Consider the following 20,501-nt stretch of genomic DNA (forward strand, 5'->3'; position numbering starts at 1 on the left):
CCTAGATTTAAGGCATCTTTTTGGTCTTCTTACGAGGCAAAAATTGTGTCAAGCTATGACAAAACCTAAGTATGTGGCATATTGTTATTTTTGTTTAGTTCAGTGCTATATTAAAACCCATTGTAGTAGTGTTCTGTGCATGTTAGTCTTTTATGTATCACGTGGATAAAATCGACAGAGTTCTTTCTATGTCATACGGGTCACTAAGATATTTCAGCACTCTGCTAAGTACTTTAATGTTATGAAAAATCTCTTTGACTCCTTCACGCAGTTTGTTTTCATTGCTTTTGTCTAATGTAATGTTGCAAGATGGGGATAGCTCAGTGTACTGGTATGTAACTGTAGCAATCACCTTAACGGGAGTGTGTTTGCTTTTGGGGTGCAGCATATGTATCAGCTTTCTGGGTTCTGACAATACATACTCAGTATTATTTCCAAGGTAACTATTAGGTTTTCAATGTCTCTGTCATTTTGGGATTGTTATATACTTCTAGTGTTGTTTTTGTTCCTCAAAGCAGTCATTATTGTTTGGTAGAACCTCTAAGATACTCCTTCTGTAAAACACGCTGCTATTTCTTTTACAGACAGAAAGGCAACATGAAGTCACATGCTATACCAAGAGACCAGTATGTGATGCTTTCCCAGTCCTACTTGCTGACAGTCACTTCAGACAGCAGTTTTATTTTCCCTTCCAGGCATTATGTGTTTCCTAGTTATATCTTAGAATAAACAAAATGATTCTTTCAGGTGATACGAAGAAGTAGTGATGAGGAGAAGTTGCTATGCTTGGTACGTCAGCGTGCGGGACACCACTGTCAGACTGCTGTCATAGTGATTCTCATACTGGCGTGGGAGGGGATCCCTCATCTCCTGGCTGATACGCTGTACAAAGAGCTGACGCAGAGCCTCAGAAAATACGGCTGTCCCACGAGCCGCAGATGTGCACTGAATGAAGAGTAAGCAGCTGAAATCATCACCGACTGTTGTGTTACCCTTCAAGTGTTGTTCTGAATTCAATAGCGTGGAAATTCAATAGTAGTGCAACTGATAAATACAGGAAAACTTATTTAAAATTACAAACCACTAGGTGTCATTTTAGTATAAAACTTAGTTTCTGACCTTTTCTAGAGGCCAGGCTCTAAAGGCTGCTTGTGCAGTGGAAGCCCAGGGAAAGGGCAGACAATGAACTTCTCTCCCTCGTTTGCACACGCATTACATGTGCAGCCATGGTGAGGAGCTGCTAAGAAGGTAATTCCTGACTTCCACCACGCCTGTGAGCCAGGCTGGCCAGTTGTGAGAGGAGGACATGCTGCTTTTCCTCCTCTACTTGGATGTGCTGCATCAGACCTTTCAGAGACCTTGTGCACATCTGCCCAGCACAGGGAGTCTGGCCAGGATAACTGCAAATGTGCTTTGTTTACAATTGGAATTGTTTTCAATAAATGAGAGAAGCAGTAAGTGATAGTAACCATCAGCTGCCTCAGCTAATGTTGCTGTAATTCTACCTAGGTGTAAAATTAAAAGAAATGGTATGCTCGGAACAGGGGCTTTCTCTGTGCCTTTTAAGAGAGGAATTCAGTTTAATTAACAAGATGATGCTGCAGGTTCTGGAATAGAGCTGCCTTTATGCTGACCTTTTTCTGTAGCCTACATTTAACCAATCTCTAATAGCTGTGCAGTGATCTGAATCTAATGCTTGTGGTCTTGAATGGCCAGAGGAAGTAGGGTTGTTCCATTTTAAAAACTGGATCACTCTGGAGATAATGGTGTTGCCTCACATAACATATTTACTGTATTTACGGGCAACCTTCAATAGGACTCGTATTTGTTTGTCAAAATCAAACAAGCATGAGAGTACGCAGGCAGCTGTAGCTCAGTGTTATGTATTTCTCCAGGGTGGAACTGGTGAGAACTCAGAGAACTGCAACTGTATGGGGAAAAAAGTCCTCTGCACACAAATGTTTCATTAACGGAGAATGCCTCGTGAATCCATGTTTTGGAAATTCCCGTATTGTTTTGCTATGTATTTAAAAAGAAAAAGCAAATAGTATTGACCACTAAGAAAAAGGCAAGCTGCATCATCAGCTGACTTCTCTCTTATTTCCTTTCACAGCCGAACGTGTGCATGTCAGGGACTTGATCCAGAAACGTGTGGAGCATCGTTCTCATTTGGCTGTTCATGGAGTATGTATTTCAATGGATGTAAATTCGCCAGAAGCAAAAACCCCAGGAAATTTAGGCTTCTCACTGATGACCCTAAACAAGTAAGGTTTATTTTATTGTTTTGTTTTCTTGTTTGCCTCCAAATGTTTACTCAGCTGATTTTAAGAACTAGAAATGGAGTCCACAGATACCACTGTTCTCTCACATTTTATGCATAGCTTATCACACAGGCACCCAATTGAATGTTTTGGAACTGTAGCAACCTGGTCCTCTGTCTGACATCCACAATAAAACAGATTTTTCTTGGACAACACTTTTCTGAACTCTCGAGTGTTACAATAAAATATGATGCATCCAAGTAGTCCCCTGATTGCAGCTTATGGGCATCAGTGATGACATAAAGCTCAGCACAGAAAATAGGACGATGGATATGATGCAAAGTAATGTAACTCTTAGAAGAATTGCTTGTGATGAAGGAGTAATGGTGGTGTAAACCCCTCATTCTCCTCTGAGTTGTGCTGTCCACTCACATTGTGAATATTCACAAACTTCATTAGCCAGAGCGCTGATGGGGCTTCAGCCTAAGCCAATTAGGGCATGCACCGCACATCTGTCCTTGTTCTTGGTGAATACCTGACTTAAGGCAGTACAAGCTGAAAATATCTCTGCTTGTCTCAAAAGCCTTAAGGGTGTCTTTTAAATAAACTTGCATTTTACAGAAAGATGTGTTTGTTGGATATTCTTGTTCCCCTTCTTCATCCCTTTCCATTTTCTGTGTTTTAGGTTCCCTCCCTGCTTATTGTTGTGTGTGGAACATTCTTTGCGTGTGTTTTCTCTGTAGGTTTAATAGCAGTATTTGGGGGATCAACGAAGTCAGAGATCTTCATATGTGCTGTCTAATGACACTTTAGTCTACATCCAGACCTCCTAAAGGACAGCTCAAACCGATTTCTCTTTGATCAGAACGCATTGCACAAGGCTCAGCTGGCATTGCTTCCTCTGTGTCCATGAAGTGGCCACCTTGAGCTGCAGAGCTGCATTCAGACACTTGGTTAAGTACAGCAGCATTCACGGTAGCATCTAGAAATGGTCCCTCAGCAGTGGGAGCTGTTTTGCATTGCCTGTTCACTTGGCAGGTAGCTGGAAGATTTCTGGAGGGTAATACTTTCTATGACAATATATTATCAGTTGGCTGAAAGAGAAGGTTACTTTAACCAGCAGTGGGTCATGTTCTAGATGTGTGATCTAGAAGTGCATTCTCTCATATCCCTTTTTCCATTGAAGTTTTAAAGCTCTTTGCTTATGCAGCAGAGAGCATGAGGGTTGCAGAGCACACAAGGACTGGTGGTGTTTGCCTGTGCGGGCAGCACGTGCACCCTGAGGCTACTGCTACGCAAAAGCCTCAGCTCTGGCTGCCAGTGGTGCCTGCAGCGTGTGCTAATTGTCGCAGTGCCTCAAAGGACTGAAATTACTGGTAAATTTTCTCTTCATTTAGTTTTGTCATTAATTTTCTTAGCAGATAGTTCTTCCAGCTAACTGGATGTTGATGATTTTGCAGATGACATAAAGCGAGGAGGTGTAGCAAATAGGAGAGAAGTTAGGTTAATGTCCTGAAGAATTTGGATCGTTGGATCATTTGAGGCACTGGATGGAGTGAGATGAGGCTAAGGGTGTAGTTTACCTAGGTAAGAATAGTAGTAAGATAGATAATTAGGGATGCATTACCTTCAGCGTGGCTCAGAAGTAAAATATATAATATATGATGATAAGTTGATTTTGTGTAACAAAATAAAAGTAAGCTGTTCTAGACTATATGCTATTCCAGTGAGCTGTTACAGACTGGATGTCTTTTAGAGGTCCCTTCCATCTCTACAGATCCTGTGAGTCTACATTTTGCCACTACACAGTATGCAAAACTGAAGCTGGGGGTGTCTCCAAAAGCCTGTCCCTTGCAGGGAAGCAGAGTGGAGGGATTATGTCGCCCCGCATTCAGCCTGCTGCCTTTTCTTTCACAGCTGCTTGGTGGTTTTCCCAGAAAAGCAAGAACTGAGGAGTTGTGTTTCTGTAAATAAGAGTTTAAGTGTGACTCTGCCATAGAGCCAGTTCTGTGTGTATACGGGCTTCCCCCAAGGAGCTGACTGTTACTTTCAGTTCTTGTAGGTGTTTCTATAAGACCATGTGAGTTTTTCACCTCCAAAATACTCATCAAGTCTTCCTCAGAGTGCTGTCCCCTTATAGCTGAAATTACCATTAAATGCTCTTGGAAGTAACAGATTAAATGTCAAGGAAGGTTAAAAGCCCAGGATTCCATCAGCAGAACTTTATCAACACAAATAAAGGCCTGATAAGCAAAACACTTTCAGAAGGTACGGGTTTCCATAGCCACACAGAATGTGGTCTGATTTTTCAGTCTTTCTCTATTTTCTGTGGAGTAGATCTCTTCCCTTGATTGCCTGTATATGAGAAGGAAGAAGTGATGTGAAAAACAAATTTCTCACGTGTTGGGTTTCTCTATCCTACCGCACATCCTCTGTTACTATTTTGCTGACTTATAATGATCATTTTGGGTATTTTAGTTGTGCAAGAATAGGCTTGTTTATGTCTGGTGATGAAAGAGTGAGGCATAGAAGTCTGATTAATAAGATGGAGGTGGATGTTACTAGCTTTGCTGGCTCAGGTCAGCCATCTCTAAGCTGGATTCTTCTAAATTCTTCTAAAGTAAATTGCAGCTCTCTAAGCATCGTCTTTCCCTGCAGGAGGAACTTCTTGAACATAATTTGCAAACTTTAGCTACTGATGTGGCTCCGGTTTATAAAAAGCTTGCTCCTGAAGCTTTCCAGAACCAGGTAGGTCTGTGACCTTCAGTCAGTGTAGCTGTACCTCTAAACAGGCAGTGTTGTTTGAAAAGAAGATGAGACCCCAAAGCGTGCTAACGGGTAGAAGCAGCAGATCTCTGATGTGATGAATCCCATTGCTTACCCGCAGCTATTGCTTCTCATGGTTAGCTCTAGAATAATGTCTTTTTTGTGTTTCAGCTAGTGATTAAGCTATGCCCTGAGCTCTGCGTTTGTAGAATTCATACTCGTAACGCTGTAAAAAAATATTATTTAGGGATGTTTTCTTTTTGACAACCAGTAGTGAGTATTGCATGTTTCATGGGAAAATACGTGCTTTCTCATTATTCTTGCTGGCTGTATTTATTCAGCCACGAGGGCATTTGTGGCTCACGGGGTTTTACGTCACGCGCTTTCAGTCCTGAGTACCTGTAGTTTATTTTATTTTCAGGTGGAAAATGAACACATGGGCCCAGACTGTCGGCTCGGATCCAAGGACGGTAGGCCTTTCTCTGGTGTCACAGCTTGCATTGATTTTTGTGCCCATGCCCATAAGGACACACATAACATGCACAATGGAAGCACTGTGGTACGTACACAGGATTTTTTCTCTTTTGTACTCTCTACCCTCGTGATTACTGCGTGTTCCAAAGTGGTGCTCGATTTAGTGGGTACATTTTCATGAAGTTTTTTAAGGCATCATAAAATGAATTGCGTGTTGTCATTTATAAATTCCCGTGCTGTTTACATCTATTTATTATTAATCTACAGAGGACGTAATTTAATTGTGTTACAAAGCAATGCTCTGTGAGTGGTCTTTCCTCAAACAACACCATAATTCTTTGAGGACACTCAAGCCTTTTGGACAGGGTTGTGCATGGGATGGAAGATAAGTAATTCAGAGTAGAGGCTTGATGTTCAAAGGCAAATAACAACCTACCCAAGGGAGTTGTGTGGATGTCTGTAGAAGAGCTTAAACTGATTATTAATTTACTTCCATCAGCCTGAATACTTTCAAAATTCACTTTTTACTTGCACTGTGTACTTACCAGACTCCATGGTTAGCAGTTACGAGTCAGAAAGTACAAAAGAATGATGTCAGGGAGTAGGTGGTGGAGTTGGGTGCCTGTTGTAATCCTTAAAGTTAAATCTGATTGTGTTATTGGGAAAGGAAAATTGACAGGTGTGGGTCATTTCTGTTTTGGTTTTGCTGTTGGTGTGTACCAAATACTGAGCTGGTTGGCTAGCGAGAAAATTAATCACTCGCTTAAGTGATCTTTTAGAAACTGAGACCATCGCTGTGAAGAGGGGCAAGCTCAAAAGGAAGCAAGATGAAATAAAACTGACCATGCCCGTGTCACTATGTGGATTTAATAGTTAGAATATAGAAAACATTTAGTGATAACTTCTTGTGCATCAGGGGAGGTGGCACTCAATTTCTCTATATATAAATAATTTCTCTACCAAAGGGTGTGCATACAGAAAAGAGGAATACATCTAAAATCTCTGCCCTTTTAGAAACTGATATGGAAATGGAAATTCAGTTATGATGTTGCTGTGATTCAAAATAGTGTTGCATTTAGGCATATACTCAGCAGCATTTTAACGTACAGTTAATGAACTGACTGGAAGGATTGTTCATGTTAAAGGTCTACTTGCATGCTGGGTAGCCTCCTGTTGCTTTGAAGCATGAAAGCAGATCTTAGAATTCACAAGGAATGCCAGTCATGAATGGACTAGTATGTTTTTTCTAATGCTGAATGTCACTTATCTGCATCTGTTTAATAAGAAACTGCTACTTTGCAACATATTAGTTAAGATGCTATGAATAAGCTCATGCGCAAGGGCGGTCACTTCAGAGCTGCTGAAGCATAGCAATTCAGACCTTTTAAAGGTCCCAGGTTTGATAATGAGACTTCCTTTTCTTGATGAAGTGCATGGCATAATTTTTAATGAAATGTAATTTGGATATTCCCAACAATATTATTTTAAGTGCTACTGTAAAGACAAAATGGAAACTGAGCTTGCTGTTTGTTCAGCAACATTGGATCCCAGAAAGAAAACAGTTCTCCTCTTGGGAGAGTTATAATGTATGGCCAGACATGCCTGGAGGGATGATTAGATCTGAGGTGGTTTGTGTTGTTGCTTGGTGGTTGTTTGTTTCTTTGAGGATTTTATCATGTACCATTTCCATGACTGTGTATTTATCTATAATGATCTGATGGTATTTCGACTGCAGATTATGCTTGTTGGTATTGGTATAGAAAATGGTGGCCTCTGTAAGGCATCTCATTACATAGGCCAGAGCTCATCCCTGTTTGTTTCAAGTCCTGACAAGCTTGTGAATGTTGCAGAACGCTGAAAAACTTGCTTTTATTGCTGAGAACTGCTCCTTGAATTGTGATCTTCATCAGATAGCTCATTCATACAAATAACTGCTGTGCATTTCCTACCCTCTCTGTTTAGGTTTGTTATCTGTTGATTTTCATATACTTGAGGCAAAGGGCTGTATGTAAATAGGAATGGTTGCAAATGCTGGCACTGAATTTAAATAACAAAGTTGGGCTATTTTGACAAGAAGGTGGTGTTCAGAGCAACCTGATGATCTACATACAGCCTCCACAGTAAGATATGAATGTGATTCATAGGATGTATAGGCTGTTTTCTGCTAGTGTATCTATCCATACAGTTATAGTGATGCATGTGGAAGCCTAAGGCAAATAATTTTGTTGTTTTGCAGACAAGGTAATAGAGATTTGCTCAGGATAGGGAAGAAAGGGACGGACTTTTCGTATGGTCTGTTGACAGGACAAGGGAAGATGGTTTCAAACTGAAAGAGGAGTTTCAGACTAAAAGATTTAGATTAAAAATATATGGAAGAAGCTTTTTTACAGTAGGGGTGGAGAGGCATTGGCGCAGGCTGCCCAGAGAGGCAGTGGTGCCCCAGCCCTGCAGACACCCCAGGTCAGGCTGGACGGAGCTCTGAGCTCCTGATGGAGCTGTAGGTGTCCCTGTTCATTGCAGGGGAGCTGGACCAGATGGCCTCTAAGGGTCCCTTCCAGCTCTTAATGATTCTAGAATTCTGTGACATGCTGGGCTTTCTTCAATCTGTATCAGCTTGTTGATGATCAAAATTAGGGCTGTTGGTTTTGGCTTGTAACCAGATCTGGTAACCAAGTAGGAAAAGTGGTGGTAAGCATATCAGAATTACCATGTGCCATTTTAACAGCTGTCCAATCGCCTCCTACATTCCCTTCTAATTCCAGCAGCTACTCCAATGACCTGTTCAGTCTAAAATAAATCACCATTTCTTATAGGCCACCAGTGGTAACGATGGAGCCATTTGCGCCCTCACTGTGACGTATTTTGTGTGCACCATGTAGTGCAGAGTATCACACCTTACCGAGGTGGCTGCTAGCATTCTTATGGGTGATTGTTCTCCAAAAATGAGCCAATAAACAGAACAGGGATGATTTGCCGCGCTTTTTCAGCCTTAAAGTTAATTTACTCTTTTTTCTCTTGTTTTTCCTTTATTTGATTTAAAAAATGTATATAAGTGCACCCAGCGGTTACAAAGCACACTTGTCATCTTGCACCTCCTCAGTGTTGGTCAGATTGCTTCCCCTCCTTCCTCAGACACAAAATCTCCATTGGTAAAACCCAAAGTTCCTCTAGACTAAAAGAGTAGGAATAAATCCTTCACAGGATGCTGTGCTTAAAACGCTGCCAGCTCCATTACCAGTAGTGATGGCGTAAGTGACACGTTTTCATTTCTCCTCTCAGTTGTTGGTGAATCACTTTCACCACAAGTATGAGAGGAATACTGCTCAGTGCACCAAAGGAAAGGAAAAACTGAATGTATCACAGTGGTTTACATCAGACACAGACATGCAAAGCACCGGAGTGAGCTTAATGACCAGCACGGAGTTTCCTGTATATTTAAAAGAATATCGTATCTAATCAGCTGCTATAAGAATTTCCTCTCTCTGTCTCTGCCAGAAAAGCAGAAAAGCATTCAGAAGAGCATTCCTATGTTGCACCAGGTACTCAGGCTTTGATGATCAGCTGAATTATTTGCACGTGATTCTGCAAAGAAATGATGGTCCTTTTTGCTAGCAGTGGAGGAAAAAAGGGTCTTGGAAATGGCTTCTGTAGATACAAGTAGGATAATACATTGTAACTTGAAAATTGAGTTTAAAAAACTGAGGTTACTGCAGGAATTTGACTTGGCTGACAAAATCCCAGCCTGAATTGTGCAGAACTGCTTTCTGGAAGAAAAGCTAAGGGCAAAAGTGGGTATTTCTTGTTTGTAGTAGAATGAAAACGTGGGGCATTTCTACAGAGGCATGAACTGTTTATCCGAAAGAAGCAAAATCAATCTCTGCCTGTGAACTGAATTTCTGATGAACCAGGAAGTCAGTAAATAAACCATCCGTGACTTTTTGTCACCTTTTGGTGTTGTCCCAAGGGCCATGGATGCTACAGGGCAATGCTAGGATACAGTGTTGCTTATAGACGTTAAATGAGCAGCACATAAGTAAAGGCTTTATAGTTGATAATGGATTCCATGAAATGCAAGTCATGTTTTTAATGGCTTGGCTGCTAAGGATTATACTCTTAGGATTTGTGCAAATCCGTGTAAGTCACAGACATAGGAGAACAAAATGGTGAATGAAGGCTTTGCTGAGGGTGTACCACGTATGGCTCTGACCGTGTGGGATCTGCTGCTCTATTTGCTGGCATGGAGGAAGGACAGAGAACAGCTGCAGTTCTGTGCAGTCGTTGGTGCCACATGATCTGTAGCAGGCATGGAAGAAAAGAGGAGAAAAGAGGAGAAAAGAGAAATCTGTGCTTTGTGGGCTGCTGCCATATAACATTTATTACTGGCAGCAGAACCACGTTGGTGTCAATAAGCAACTGCTGACAAACTTCCTCTTCTGTTTTTTCCTGTTATATTTTTAAGAAGACTCTCTGCTCCTGCAGTGAGTTACTGTGTTTCTGTATTTACAGCTCACCAAGTTATCACTGTGTATAGGTCCAGGCCTTTGCAATAAGTGACAGAACGTGTCTGGCGATGGTTAATGGCTGCATGTTGGATTGTGTCCGTGCTGCTTTGTGAGCTCCACACGTGCTTAGATCCTTAAGCTGGTGGGTCAGATGATAACTAACCAGGGAATCTCCACAGCACCTTAAGGGGAGGGTTTTTGTTGCTGTTTGTATTGTGAAAATGGAGAAACACTAGAATTTCACTCCAGTAATCTGTGAGCTCCCAGGCAGTGGGTAGTGCACCACGTCGTGTTACAGCATACAGCAGGACGGTGCTGCCTGAGGTGCGTGTAGCCAGCAGCTGCTGTTAGCTTCACCTCAGGTGGTCCGAGGGAGAAATGGCTGGCGTTCCCTTTGCTGACTCTAGGATTACAAAAGCTCATTCAGGTTATAACAAGCCAATTAAACGGTGGTTTTTCATCTGTCACAGAAAAGAAAGCGAATCTGTTTGTATTTGTGATGATGAGCGGTGGCCACACAGCATCTCGGAGTCCCAAGTGGCATCCCCTCTCCTTTCCATCTGCATGGGGGAGATGAGGATGGGAAATCTGATTTTAGTCTTTCAAGCTCACAAACGCCGTTTGACTGCTTTTGCTGCATCTTGAATTTAAAACATCTGTTCTTACGACACAGTGGAAAAGGCTGCATCATTTCTGCATGTGAAGTTCAAGAGGCTGAAGGCAGATCAAAGTGGCTCAGAGTTATGCATTCAGAGCTGCGTGGCTACAGATGTGTAGGAAATTTCATGGAGTTCGTGGGTGCGTTTCAGTGGGGAAAAGAAGTCTCATGAATATGCAGGTTTTTCCATGACATCACAAACCCCAGCGTTAGGCCTGGATTTGATCACCAGGCACTCTGGAAACATCAACAAAGTACCTGACCAACATTTTCTTTGGCTTTTGAGCAGGCTGGATGATTTAGCTGCACATTCTGGAAGAAGTATTGAGCCTAGCAGGACATGCAGCTTCACTGTGTAAGTGAGGTTTAACTGAGTCCATGGCTCTCTCGTGGTCAGTTTCAGTAGCGGGCAGTTTGCACGCGCTGTCAGTACCAATGGAAAACATTGCTTTGAACTTCACAGCAGTTGTTTCCTAGCGGAAGATTTTGCACAAATTTCAGCGTTAGAGTGGCTTTTGAAATGGGTGTTTCACATGTGCTGGATTACTCTGCTTCAGCTGTAAATTGCCAGCTCGTCTGTAGGGCCTGAATTTGTAGCTTGTCTCCTGGTAACATGAAGTCTTGGGCTATCCGCTTGCAATTATGTTCTTTTTAGAATAAAATACATTGTAAAAAACAGTGACCCTGAGGAATTGCATGCCTGAAGCTTTCTTGGGCGGTTTTTAGGCTGTCCTGGCACTCCATTTACTTTTCTGCATGATTTTTAATATATATTAATTTCATTTTTTTTCCTTCAGTAGTTAATATATTGCATGTTGGAGGTGCCTGTCGCCTCTTCATAGTCCTGCCAATATAGTACAGCCCTTATCTAATTCCTTTGGCTTCCTTCTTGTTCCTTGTGATTGATATTGACAAATAGCTCATTTCTACCTAGAGGAGGCTCTTTAACCTGGCAGGAGCTTAGATTTTTCTCTCTGTTTACGTGCCTCCCTCAGGTCAAGCAGTGCACAAATGTACTCCTCATCTACCATCGCCTCATTACTAATCAGATTAAAAGTAATACATTCTCAAGAAGAAAATCTCTTTATGGGAAAGAATGAATCTAATAACTGTACAAGATAAGATTTCCAACAATGTATCTAGTGAAATGTGTGAAAATGCAGATTGTGCGTTGGGCGAGGGCCTCGATTTTCAAAATAAACAAGACTGTGTGGATTTGAGTCTTCAAGATTTAGGCATTTTTCAGACTATCAGATGGGTCCAGATACAGGATGGGCAGAGTTTTAACAAGTGAGAATCAGGCAGTTTTGAATAAAAGCAAATGGAAGCTGAGTGACTTTCATGCAAACTCCCTTTCTGGTTTTAGTTTGGGAGCGGGGGATGCGCTGAGCCGTATATAGTTGTGCTCTCTGTGTGTCTTACCCTTTCTCCCCTTCCTGAATAACTTGGAATCTGCTGGCAAGTTTCAACCAAATCTCACTGAACTGTGCAGAAACTTGTCTTGGAGGCTTCAGCCTCTTCTTCCACGCTTCGTGTTGTGGGAGCTCACTGCTGAGCATGTGAGAGCCCAGGGCTATCCTGGCCTGTAGCACAGAGCACCAGCAGGGCCAGCTTGCTGTTGCATGGTGCAGCAAGGTGCGGAATGGGCAGAGATAACGGTGCTGGGAGCGGCTGTGTGGGAGTGTGGGGGCAAAGAAATCCATAGGAAACCAGGTGTCATTTGCTGCTCATGGAACAACTTGTTTTTTCTAAATCTTCCTTGTAGTCCAAAGGCTGCGCAATAGAGGTAAGTGCGCATGGAGCAAGCACATCAGTAAATGCTACTCATCAGCTTCTAATTGCCCTTTCACCTTGCCTTCTTAAGAGCCCGTCCCCCAGCCCTTTTAAATGCCACCTGGAAAGTTCTTCTCCTTTGTCTGTGCCCCTCAGATTTTCTCCTTTTGCTGCTCTGTGACTGTCAAGCTTTGCATACAGCTATTTCTAAAGCCCTAACCAGCACTTTATTTATTTAGGATTTTCAGTTTGTGATTCTGTGATTCTGTTGTGGAAATAAATCTGTGATGCTTTTATGTGAAAGCTGTGCTATAAAGCATTTGTTTCTCCTAAATTATAGTATTATTATTATTATTTCCTCCTGTAATGTTAGGCATGGTGGCAAGATTTTGGAAAGTTGAATTAACTGGTGATACATTCAACCTGCACAATGATGGATGAGAATGTCTCCGTTTAGGGGGAGGATCATCTCATCCTTGTTTGGTGCTCAGATTCCTTTGTGTGTGTAGTTAGTAACTCCCCGTGAAGCAAAAGATTAACCACGCCGTGATATGAGCGCATGGCTTTCAAGTAATGCAGTACCTTGTGGAAAAACAGCATCGTCCTGTGAATTGGGTGAATGAAATTATTAACGGTGTGTTTGTATGGACACTTGCCCAAACGCCATCCCTTGGAAAGCACAGAGTGAAGCCATATGAAGGAGTTCTGCTCTTCTGGTCTTAAGAAAGGGATTTTTTTGGTGGTTGGTTGGTTTTGGATTTGTTTTTAAGGTGAAGTTTTAATACTAATAATTGCAGCTCTAGAGGAGCTGAAAAGCAGAAAGTACTGAAAAGGTTCAGCAGCGACATGGAAAAACTCGAATAAGAAAATCATTGCAATGCATTTGGATATTGCTTCACATTTTTGATGTGCTCTTATCAGACTGGATCTAGCCAGCGTGCTCCTCTTGGCTCCCGTATCTCACAGCAACACATAATTTAACAAGAGAAAGTAGGTCAGTGGCCGGAGAGAAACCAAATGTCTGCCGGGTCTCATGACTGTTACAGCAGGCAGAGCTGGGGGAGCGTGCATGCATGAAGATAGAGCTGAGATCTGTTTTAAAAACAAACAGCAAAATAAGCAGCAATACGGATAACTTCATTTGCCAACTAAAATGGTGTCATAGAAACTTCTGGTTGAATTCAAATTAAAATATTTTCATGTTCTGATGCCTTACTCTTAAAAAAAGATTCTAAGCATCGAGTACGTATTAAATCCCACTATATTTACAAGTCACATTATTTGTGGAGTTTGGCAAATATCTGTGGATAGTGTGAGCTGAACCAGAGCTGCTCTTTGAGACAGAATGCCTTCACCTCATACTTCAGGTACCGGCAATTTTTCTGCATCACCACCAATCAAACAAAATACTTGTCAGATGTTCCTGCTCAAAAGACCTGTGGCACTGAGGCTACAGAACAAGAGGAAACCTTGAAGTCCAGGCTGAGTGCATAAGCATTTAAATAACTTTTGTGTTCTGACTGCGTTTGTAACTGTTCCTGTTCTTGTCAGGTCTGTACGTTAACAAAGGAGGACAACCGGAGAGTCGGGGTGATTCCAAGCGATGAGCAGCTCCATGTGTTGCCTCTCTACAAAATTTCACAAACGGATGAATTTGGCACTGAAGAGGGATTGGAAGCGAAGATTAAAGCCGGAGCCATACAGGTGCTCACAGCGTTTCCCAGAGAAGTACGAATGTTAGCCGAGCCTCTGAGAGCTACAAAGAAAAAGAAACCTGACACGAGGAGGACCCCAAGTGACAAGCAGCAATTAGTGGATAAGAAATATTCAACACCAATAAAGCTGAAAACTGAAGCGCCAGAAAATCTCAGTAACACTTTGCATTGCTTAGGTGAGTGCTGCCCATCCAATTCTGCTGGTCTTTTCTCATGTGATGTTGTGACTTACCCATCTCAGGGGAAGGAGAAAGGAAAAGCTCCTTCATACTCTTTTTTTTTCTCCCAACATACTTTCATACTCCTCAGGGCTAACAAACAAGTCCTAGTTGATATTCTATTGGCACAGGAAAAAACAGGTGAAGTTTGGTAGTGGTGTTTTAGCAGTCGTGAGTAGTGATTGTGAACCAATGAAACGTGTTCAAGATCCCACATTCTGATAAATAACACCGATAGAAGCATCTTCACATACAGTTGTGGGAACGTTTATCTAAGTAACAGGCACTAAATTCTATCATTTAAAGTACAAGAACTGCCCTCTGCTTTGTATGAAAGATGATGGCTTTCTGACAGTGTGAGCTGATGAGCATTTCCTTCTGATACTTCTGCTGGCACAGAGGAAGAGGCTCGCAAAAAACAACACAACAGTATTAAACTTATCAAAACAAACAGTAATTTTCACATTTTTCCTTGAAATTCCATTGGTGAGGGTGAGAGAAGTGGAACAGATTCCACCTCACAGCAGATAGGTGACAAGTTTGCTTTTTGCATGACAGGACTGTTGCTTTGCCCACAGAGTCTTCTGTGACAGTACGTGTGTGTGCAGCATAGAGCTGCTCCTTGAGCAAACTGTGCAGCTGCTGCTGTACCTCAGGTCAGGTTCTGGACCAGCATTTTGGAGAACAAAAATCTTCTGTGAGACTTTTCAGTAATGAAAAGTAGAAATGCAAGGAAGCCAAGGAGTAGGCTCTGATTAGAAGGGAGAAAACAAATCTGTGGCATTGAAATACACACTGTCTACCTTTGGGGAAGAAAAGTGGAGTCTTAGCCTACCTGCTTTAATTTTGAGTTTTAATTAATGAGATACGTGGTGATAGATTTAACGTGAGGAACAATAATCAAATCTATTTGGAAGAGTGGCTGCACTTTCTAGGAAAGAGACTGCAAACAAAACCAGCCAATTTGACATGTCTGTGATTTGTACGCAGCGCTCTGACTGCACGTTTCTCTTGGCAAAATCGGGGCAACAAATAAGGTTTTGCATAGAGCAAGATGGAATAATTAAATCAGTATTGCTACTCTCCTAGGAAATTAGACAGACACTGAGTTAATCTTCATGCAGGTTTGGGAGGTGCAGCCCAGGCTCTGAAACAAATATAAAGGTTCTTCTCAGGCCGAGGACGTCGTCCAGCAGTTCCTCCAGTGCAGTGATTAATAACTTCCAGTGTGCTCCGGGTGGACTGGAAGCCTTGGAAGGATTAGAGGACTCCGGCTTGTGAAGGAGTTCTGTAATGGTTTGGTCTCACTGGAAAGTTGTTTTGAAACATTGAAATAGCTACCAACTGCCTACCTGCATGTGGCTCTGTAGTTAAGGCATGGTTTCTTTATTTGAAATCCATGCCTTGCAATAATGGTGTGCTGTCCGGAGTTCTGCTGTATGCTTTGGGAATGTAAGATTTTATTCCCTTAAACATACAAAAGTAATTAAGTAACTGTGTCATCCAGTAGGTTTCCATAATTTGTTTGGGCTTGAAATATTCAGGTAATTTAAAAGGGCTGCAGATAATAATAAGAGTGATGAAGAAATACCCAAAGGAGCAAAGAGGTTTTTCAGAGATGGAAAGATCAGAAAATGAATTAAAATATTTTGCTTCTATCTTGAAAGCTTTTATCACGGAGATTGTGACAGTGGAATCCCTGAAGGTTCTGTAAGTGGAACGCACAGTTCACGTCATTATTTCTGCCTCTAGAATGAAGTCAACACAGTAAGCCCGAATGTGCAGATGGCACACATAGCTGCAGATAGCCAAGATTAATAGCTGGAAGCATTTGTGCACATTGTGTGTGCTTCCTGTACAGGGCAATGGCTGAGTTTTGCTGTAAAGATCTCTGTTCTGCCTCTTGCTGAAAATGTAAATGTCTGTAATTATGACTTTAGAGCATTATGGCATTAACTTACACACCGCTTTTTGCTGTAGTGGGGGATCACTCCTTCGGTTGATCCTCTTCATTTTGCCAATGGGAGGTGTCATTTTAGTCCTGAGAAATAACCAGTCTGCCAGAGATGAATAGGTTCAATATGAAAACAAATCAAACAGCCGATGAAACGGGGGAGCTGAAATTAGACTATGCAGCAGCCATCACTCCTGATGGTAAACTGGAGAAAACAATTATGTAACGTGCATGTCTTCATTATACACAGAGCTGGAAATTGAGGAGTGATAAGACAGGATGATCTTCTGGTTTTAGCTAGCAGCAAAGATGGTGGGGAGGAGGACCTTTACAGTGCTGAAGCCTGCTCATTCTGCTTGGTAGTAGAGCACACGTAAGTGAAGACTCAGTCTGAAACAGTTCTGCCAAGTCTGGTGTAGAGGTTCAGTAGGGTGCATATATCACACAACTCTAGTCAGTATCAAGCAGTGCAACTTGTTATTTTTTGCATTTGTGCTCATGCTGAGAGCATTCAAAATCTTTAACTATTACAAAATAGATAGTAAAGATAAAAACCTTACATCCTTCCTTATCCATCATTAACCACGTTATTCTGGGCAACTAAACTTTAAAGATAGCAATGCTATTTTTGTCTCTGTAAATATTGGCAATTCTTCTTGGCCTATACTGTATAGAACAGAGCAGCCAGCTGCTCAGCTGCCCACAGCAAAGAAATCCTTTAGCAGGCAGATCCTGTTCCAACAGGAGGTGTTCCTGGGCAGAGATGCCGTGTGGTCCGAACCTGTACTGTTTCCTCTACCCATACGTTTTAATTAACTTCTGCTTATTAACATCTGCAATATTTTCCTCCTGACCAAAACATTCTCTGACTTTGGTTTGATCTTACATCCAAAGGAACGTATAGCTCTCTACATATTACCAGAACAAATAGAGTTCTATATCTTTCTGGTATGCATATTCCCTATGTAGAGAATATTTATTCCAACTGATGCTGTTAAATGTCTTTTCAGTGTCCCAGATGGGTCATTAGTGGCAGTATATTGCTGAGCAAGTAAAAACAGCAACACAGGAGGAAATTCTTTTTCTCACCAGGACTTGTGATTTCAATGTGCATTTGTTTCTCAGCCTTACAGTGCAAGATACCATTTGAATTACCATTTTTCACATTTACAGTCTGCTGGTTAAAAGTTAAACCAGTGCAAAACCCAGTCCAACTTAGAAATTGATTCAATTTTGTTTTCGATTAAAACAAAATGCACCTCCCCAGATTGTTCTTTCCCCTGGGATGCTGCTGCCTCTGTTGCCTTGTATCCCACCTCCTCTCTTCTAACTGTGCTGCTGCTTTGATCTCTGCTCCTTTGCCCCACAAAGCAAGGAGCTTCTGGAAGGCAATAGGGAGTTTGCTGGACGTGCTGCCTGAGTGCTTGCTAGAAGCATATTTCCAGAAGACATCTCTTAAGAGCTGATAGAAAGTGCTGTTCTCAAGCACTGCATTTCAAGTCTTTTGAAGGAAGGCGTTGTTTTGGGTATGTTTTGTTTTGTTTTTTTCTTAATTCAATGAAATGCTTTGAGTTTGATTTCATAAAAAAGAGCTGATGCAGTTTCCTCATGTCACCTTCAATTACAGTATTTGTACACTAACAGTTTCATTTTTTTCCCCCATTCCTGAAAGAATATTGAAAGAATATTTTCTAATCTATCACTGTTAATAAGTTAGTAGAAGAGAAAATAGTTCTTCTGTGTTTGGTAAAGCAGTTCAACGTTGTGTGTTTGTGGAACAAAGAAACAACACTGACAGAGCTGGTCCTTTATGAGAACTTGGAAGAACTCTGATGTACCGTTTTGCCAGACATAAGGCAGCTTTGGGGTGCGATGCAAAGCCCATCAGTCAATGGAATTGTTTTCCACTGCTCTGTGGATACCGGCTGAAACTTCACTCATGACCAGAATGAGTCAAATATTTGACACGACTTTGTTCCGCAGATGAGCAGAACTGCAGTGACCCGGGACTAGAAACTGGGAGCTGACATGAACTGAACAAGCCATCCCCCACAAATTTGAATTGTGGATGTGTGCCAATTAGATGCAAGGCAGAGCAAATCACACGCTGCTACCTGCGGTCTGTTGCCAGATATGTTTTAATTCTCAGCAGTTGGATGCTGATGCCCAAATTGTACTTCAGTAACTTCCCTTTCTGTGGTGGACAGGGTCTGTAAACACACTTTTTCCTTCTCTACTAAGCTGGGGGTCAATCATTTCTGTTGTTTTGCAGGCTTAGTTTTAGACCTTTTTCAGCAGCTACTTAAAATCTCCTGTGCGCTGCTGCCCACTAGATGGAGCAGTGCTGAAGGTAGGCAGCAGCTGCTGGGCAGCACCTGCATGAACTGCAACTGTGCACTGAATTGATTTTGCCTGTTTGTTTTATCCATCCCTCTGTGAAATACCTTTCTATTTTATTTACCAACAGCCTGGCTGGAAAAGGTTAAGGAAGTAATTCAGAAAGGTAATTTTGTATGTCGTTTTAAGTTAAAAATCACTGTGTCGAAAAATGTGTAGCAAGCATGAAAACACCATCAAAGGTGTGTTTGATTAATTGAAGAAAAGTACTTACACTTTGGTGTGCATTTCTTTTAGGGAACAAAGCAGATGCTTTAAAACCTGGGATAAAAACGGAGACTTCAGATCACCTCTGTGCCATGAAACATACTTCAAACACTACTAAAAATTGCTCCTTATTAAAACAATATACGGCTTCCTCCCCTTTTAAGGTGGATAGTTTACATCCTTATTCATCGTTAGCACATAAGCCTGGCATAACAGCAGTGACTAATATTCAACAAGATTTTTCAGTTCCCTACGGGTATTTTGAGTGCAGTAGTAAGCAACCTCACGTGACACCTTATATTAATTGTAAGAACTTTGATGTGTCTGTCAAAGATTATACTGGAATTTTGCTGAATGATAAGATGAACGGTGTGCCGCCAATTCTTCCAGAGGTCACTGCTCCAGGCCCCCCAGCCCACAAAGATCCCCTGCCCAGTATACTTGAACATCAGCCGGACAAGCAGAATTGTCAGCCTCAGTCAGACAGTTCTCCTTCTTCACAGATGATCGGCTCTTGCGATTTGTCAGTACCGTTAAGCTCTCCAGCAAAGGACGCAGTTGGAAATGAAGCCGACTGTTCCCACAGATGCCCGGTGGAAAAGGGTAGCTCCCATCGAGAGCAGATGTGTGATTTTGACTGCACTGACGAAAAGCAAAACAGTGCGCTGGGACAACCGACTGATCCCGAGGAAAAAGCTGAGGAAATGTGGTCAGACAGCGAGCACAATTTTTTGGATGATGACATTGGCGGCGTAGCTGTGGCGCCTTCTCACGGTTCCATCCTCATCGAATGCGCGAGACGTGAGCTCCATGCTACCACACCTATTAAAAAACCCAACCGCAATCACCCCACGCGGATCTCCTTAGTGTTCTACCAACACAAAAATCTAAATGAGCCAAAACATGGTTTAGCCATGTGGGAAGCAAAGATGGCTGAGAGGGCGAAAGAGAAAGAAAAAGAAGCAGAAAGATTAGGAACGGAGAACACCGAACTGAACTCCAGCAGCAGGAAAACAAAGCAAACGAGTGACAACAGAGAGATTTTTTATGAAGACAATGAGTTCAACCAAATTCCATCACGCAGAGCATTAACAGTAACGAAAGATAACGTAATAACAGTATCTTCTTATGCCCTCACGCGAGTTGCGGGGCCTTACAACCATTGGGCTTAGGCTTTAGTATCAAATGCCTCCTCCTGGTGCAGCGTTACGCAGTGTTTCTTTAAGGTGCTGTTAAAGACGAGTCTCGTGTCGTTTACTATTTGCTCATCTCAACCATTTTAAGGCTGAGGTAAAAACATAAAACAAGTGGGGGGGATTTCTTCTTAAACTGTGACTTTAACATTTGGTGGTGCTCAAGCACATTTTAAGCAAAAAAAGAAAAAAAAAAGAAAAAAAAAGAAAAAAAAAGTTGTATAGTTTTAATACATTCTAAAAAAAGATTTTGTTTAGGTTATTAACCTTGATTGAAATCATTCAGTTTATTACCTTTAGGAATTTATATTTTGGTGCTTTAAATCAAGTCTGTTTACTACAAAAATCATTTATAGGGATTTTAACAGGTTCACATTTTATGG

The 20,501-nt window shown here is 41.7% G+C and overlaps 1 protein-coding gene across 1 annotated transcript in view; it reads left to right on the forward strand.

The window, feature by feature from the left end:
• TET1 (tet methylcytosine dioxygenase 1) overlaps positions 1–20,296 on the forward strand; it is a 59,927-nt gene extending 39,631 nt beyond the window's left edge. Inside the window, exons 7-12 of the mRNA XM_072340051.1 lie at positions 748–956; positions 2,114–2,264; positions 4,920–5,009; positions 5,449–5,586; positions 13,986–14,325; positions 18,956–20,296. Coding sequence (XP_072196152.1) covers positions 748–956; positions 2,114–2,264; positions 4,920–5,009; positions 5,449–5,586; positions 13,986–14,325; positions 18,956–20,097 — 2,070 coding nt within the window. The 3' untranslated portion in view covers positions 20,098–20,296. The remainder of the gene's footprint in view (positions 1–747; positions 957–2,113; positions 2,265–4,919; positions 5,010–5,448; positions 5,587–13,985; positions 14,326–18,955) is intronic.
• The last annotated feature ends 205 nt before the right edge of the window (positions 20,297–20,501 follow it).

The sequence above is a fragment of the Excalfactoria chinensis genome, chromosome 6 (assembly GCF_039878825.1).
Source record: "Excalfactoria chinensis isolate bCotChi1 chromosome 6, bCotChi1.hap2, whole genome shotgun sequence".
NCBI classification, from domain to species: domain Eukaryota; kingdom Metazoa; phylum Chordata; class Aves; order Galliformes; family Phasianidae; genus Excalfactoria; species Excalfactoria chinensis.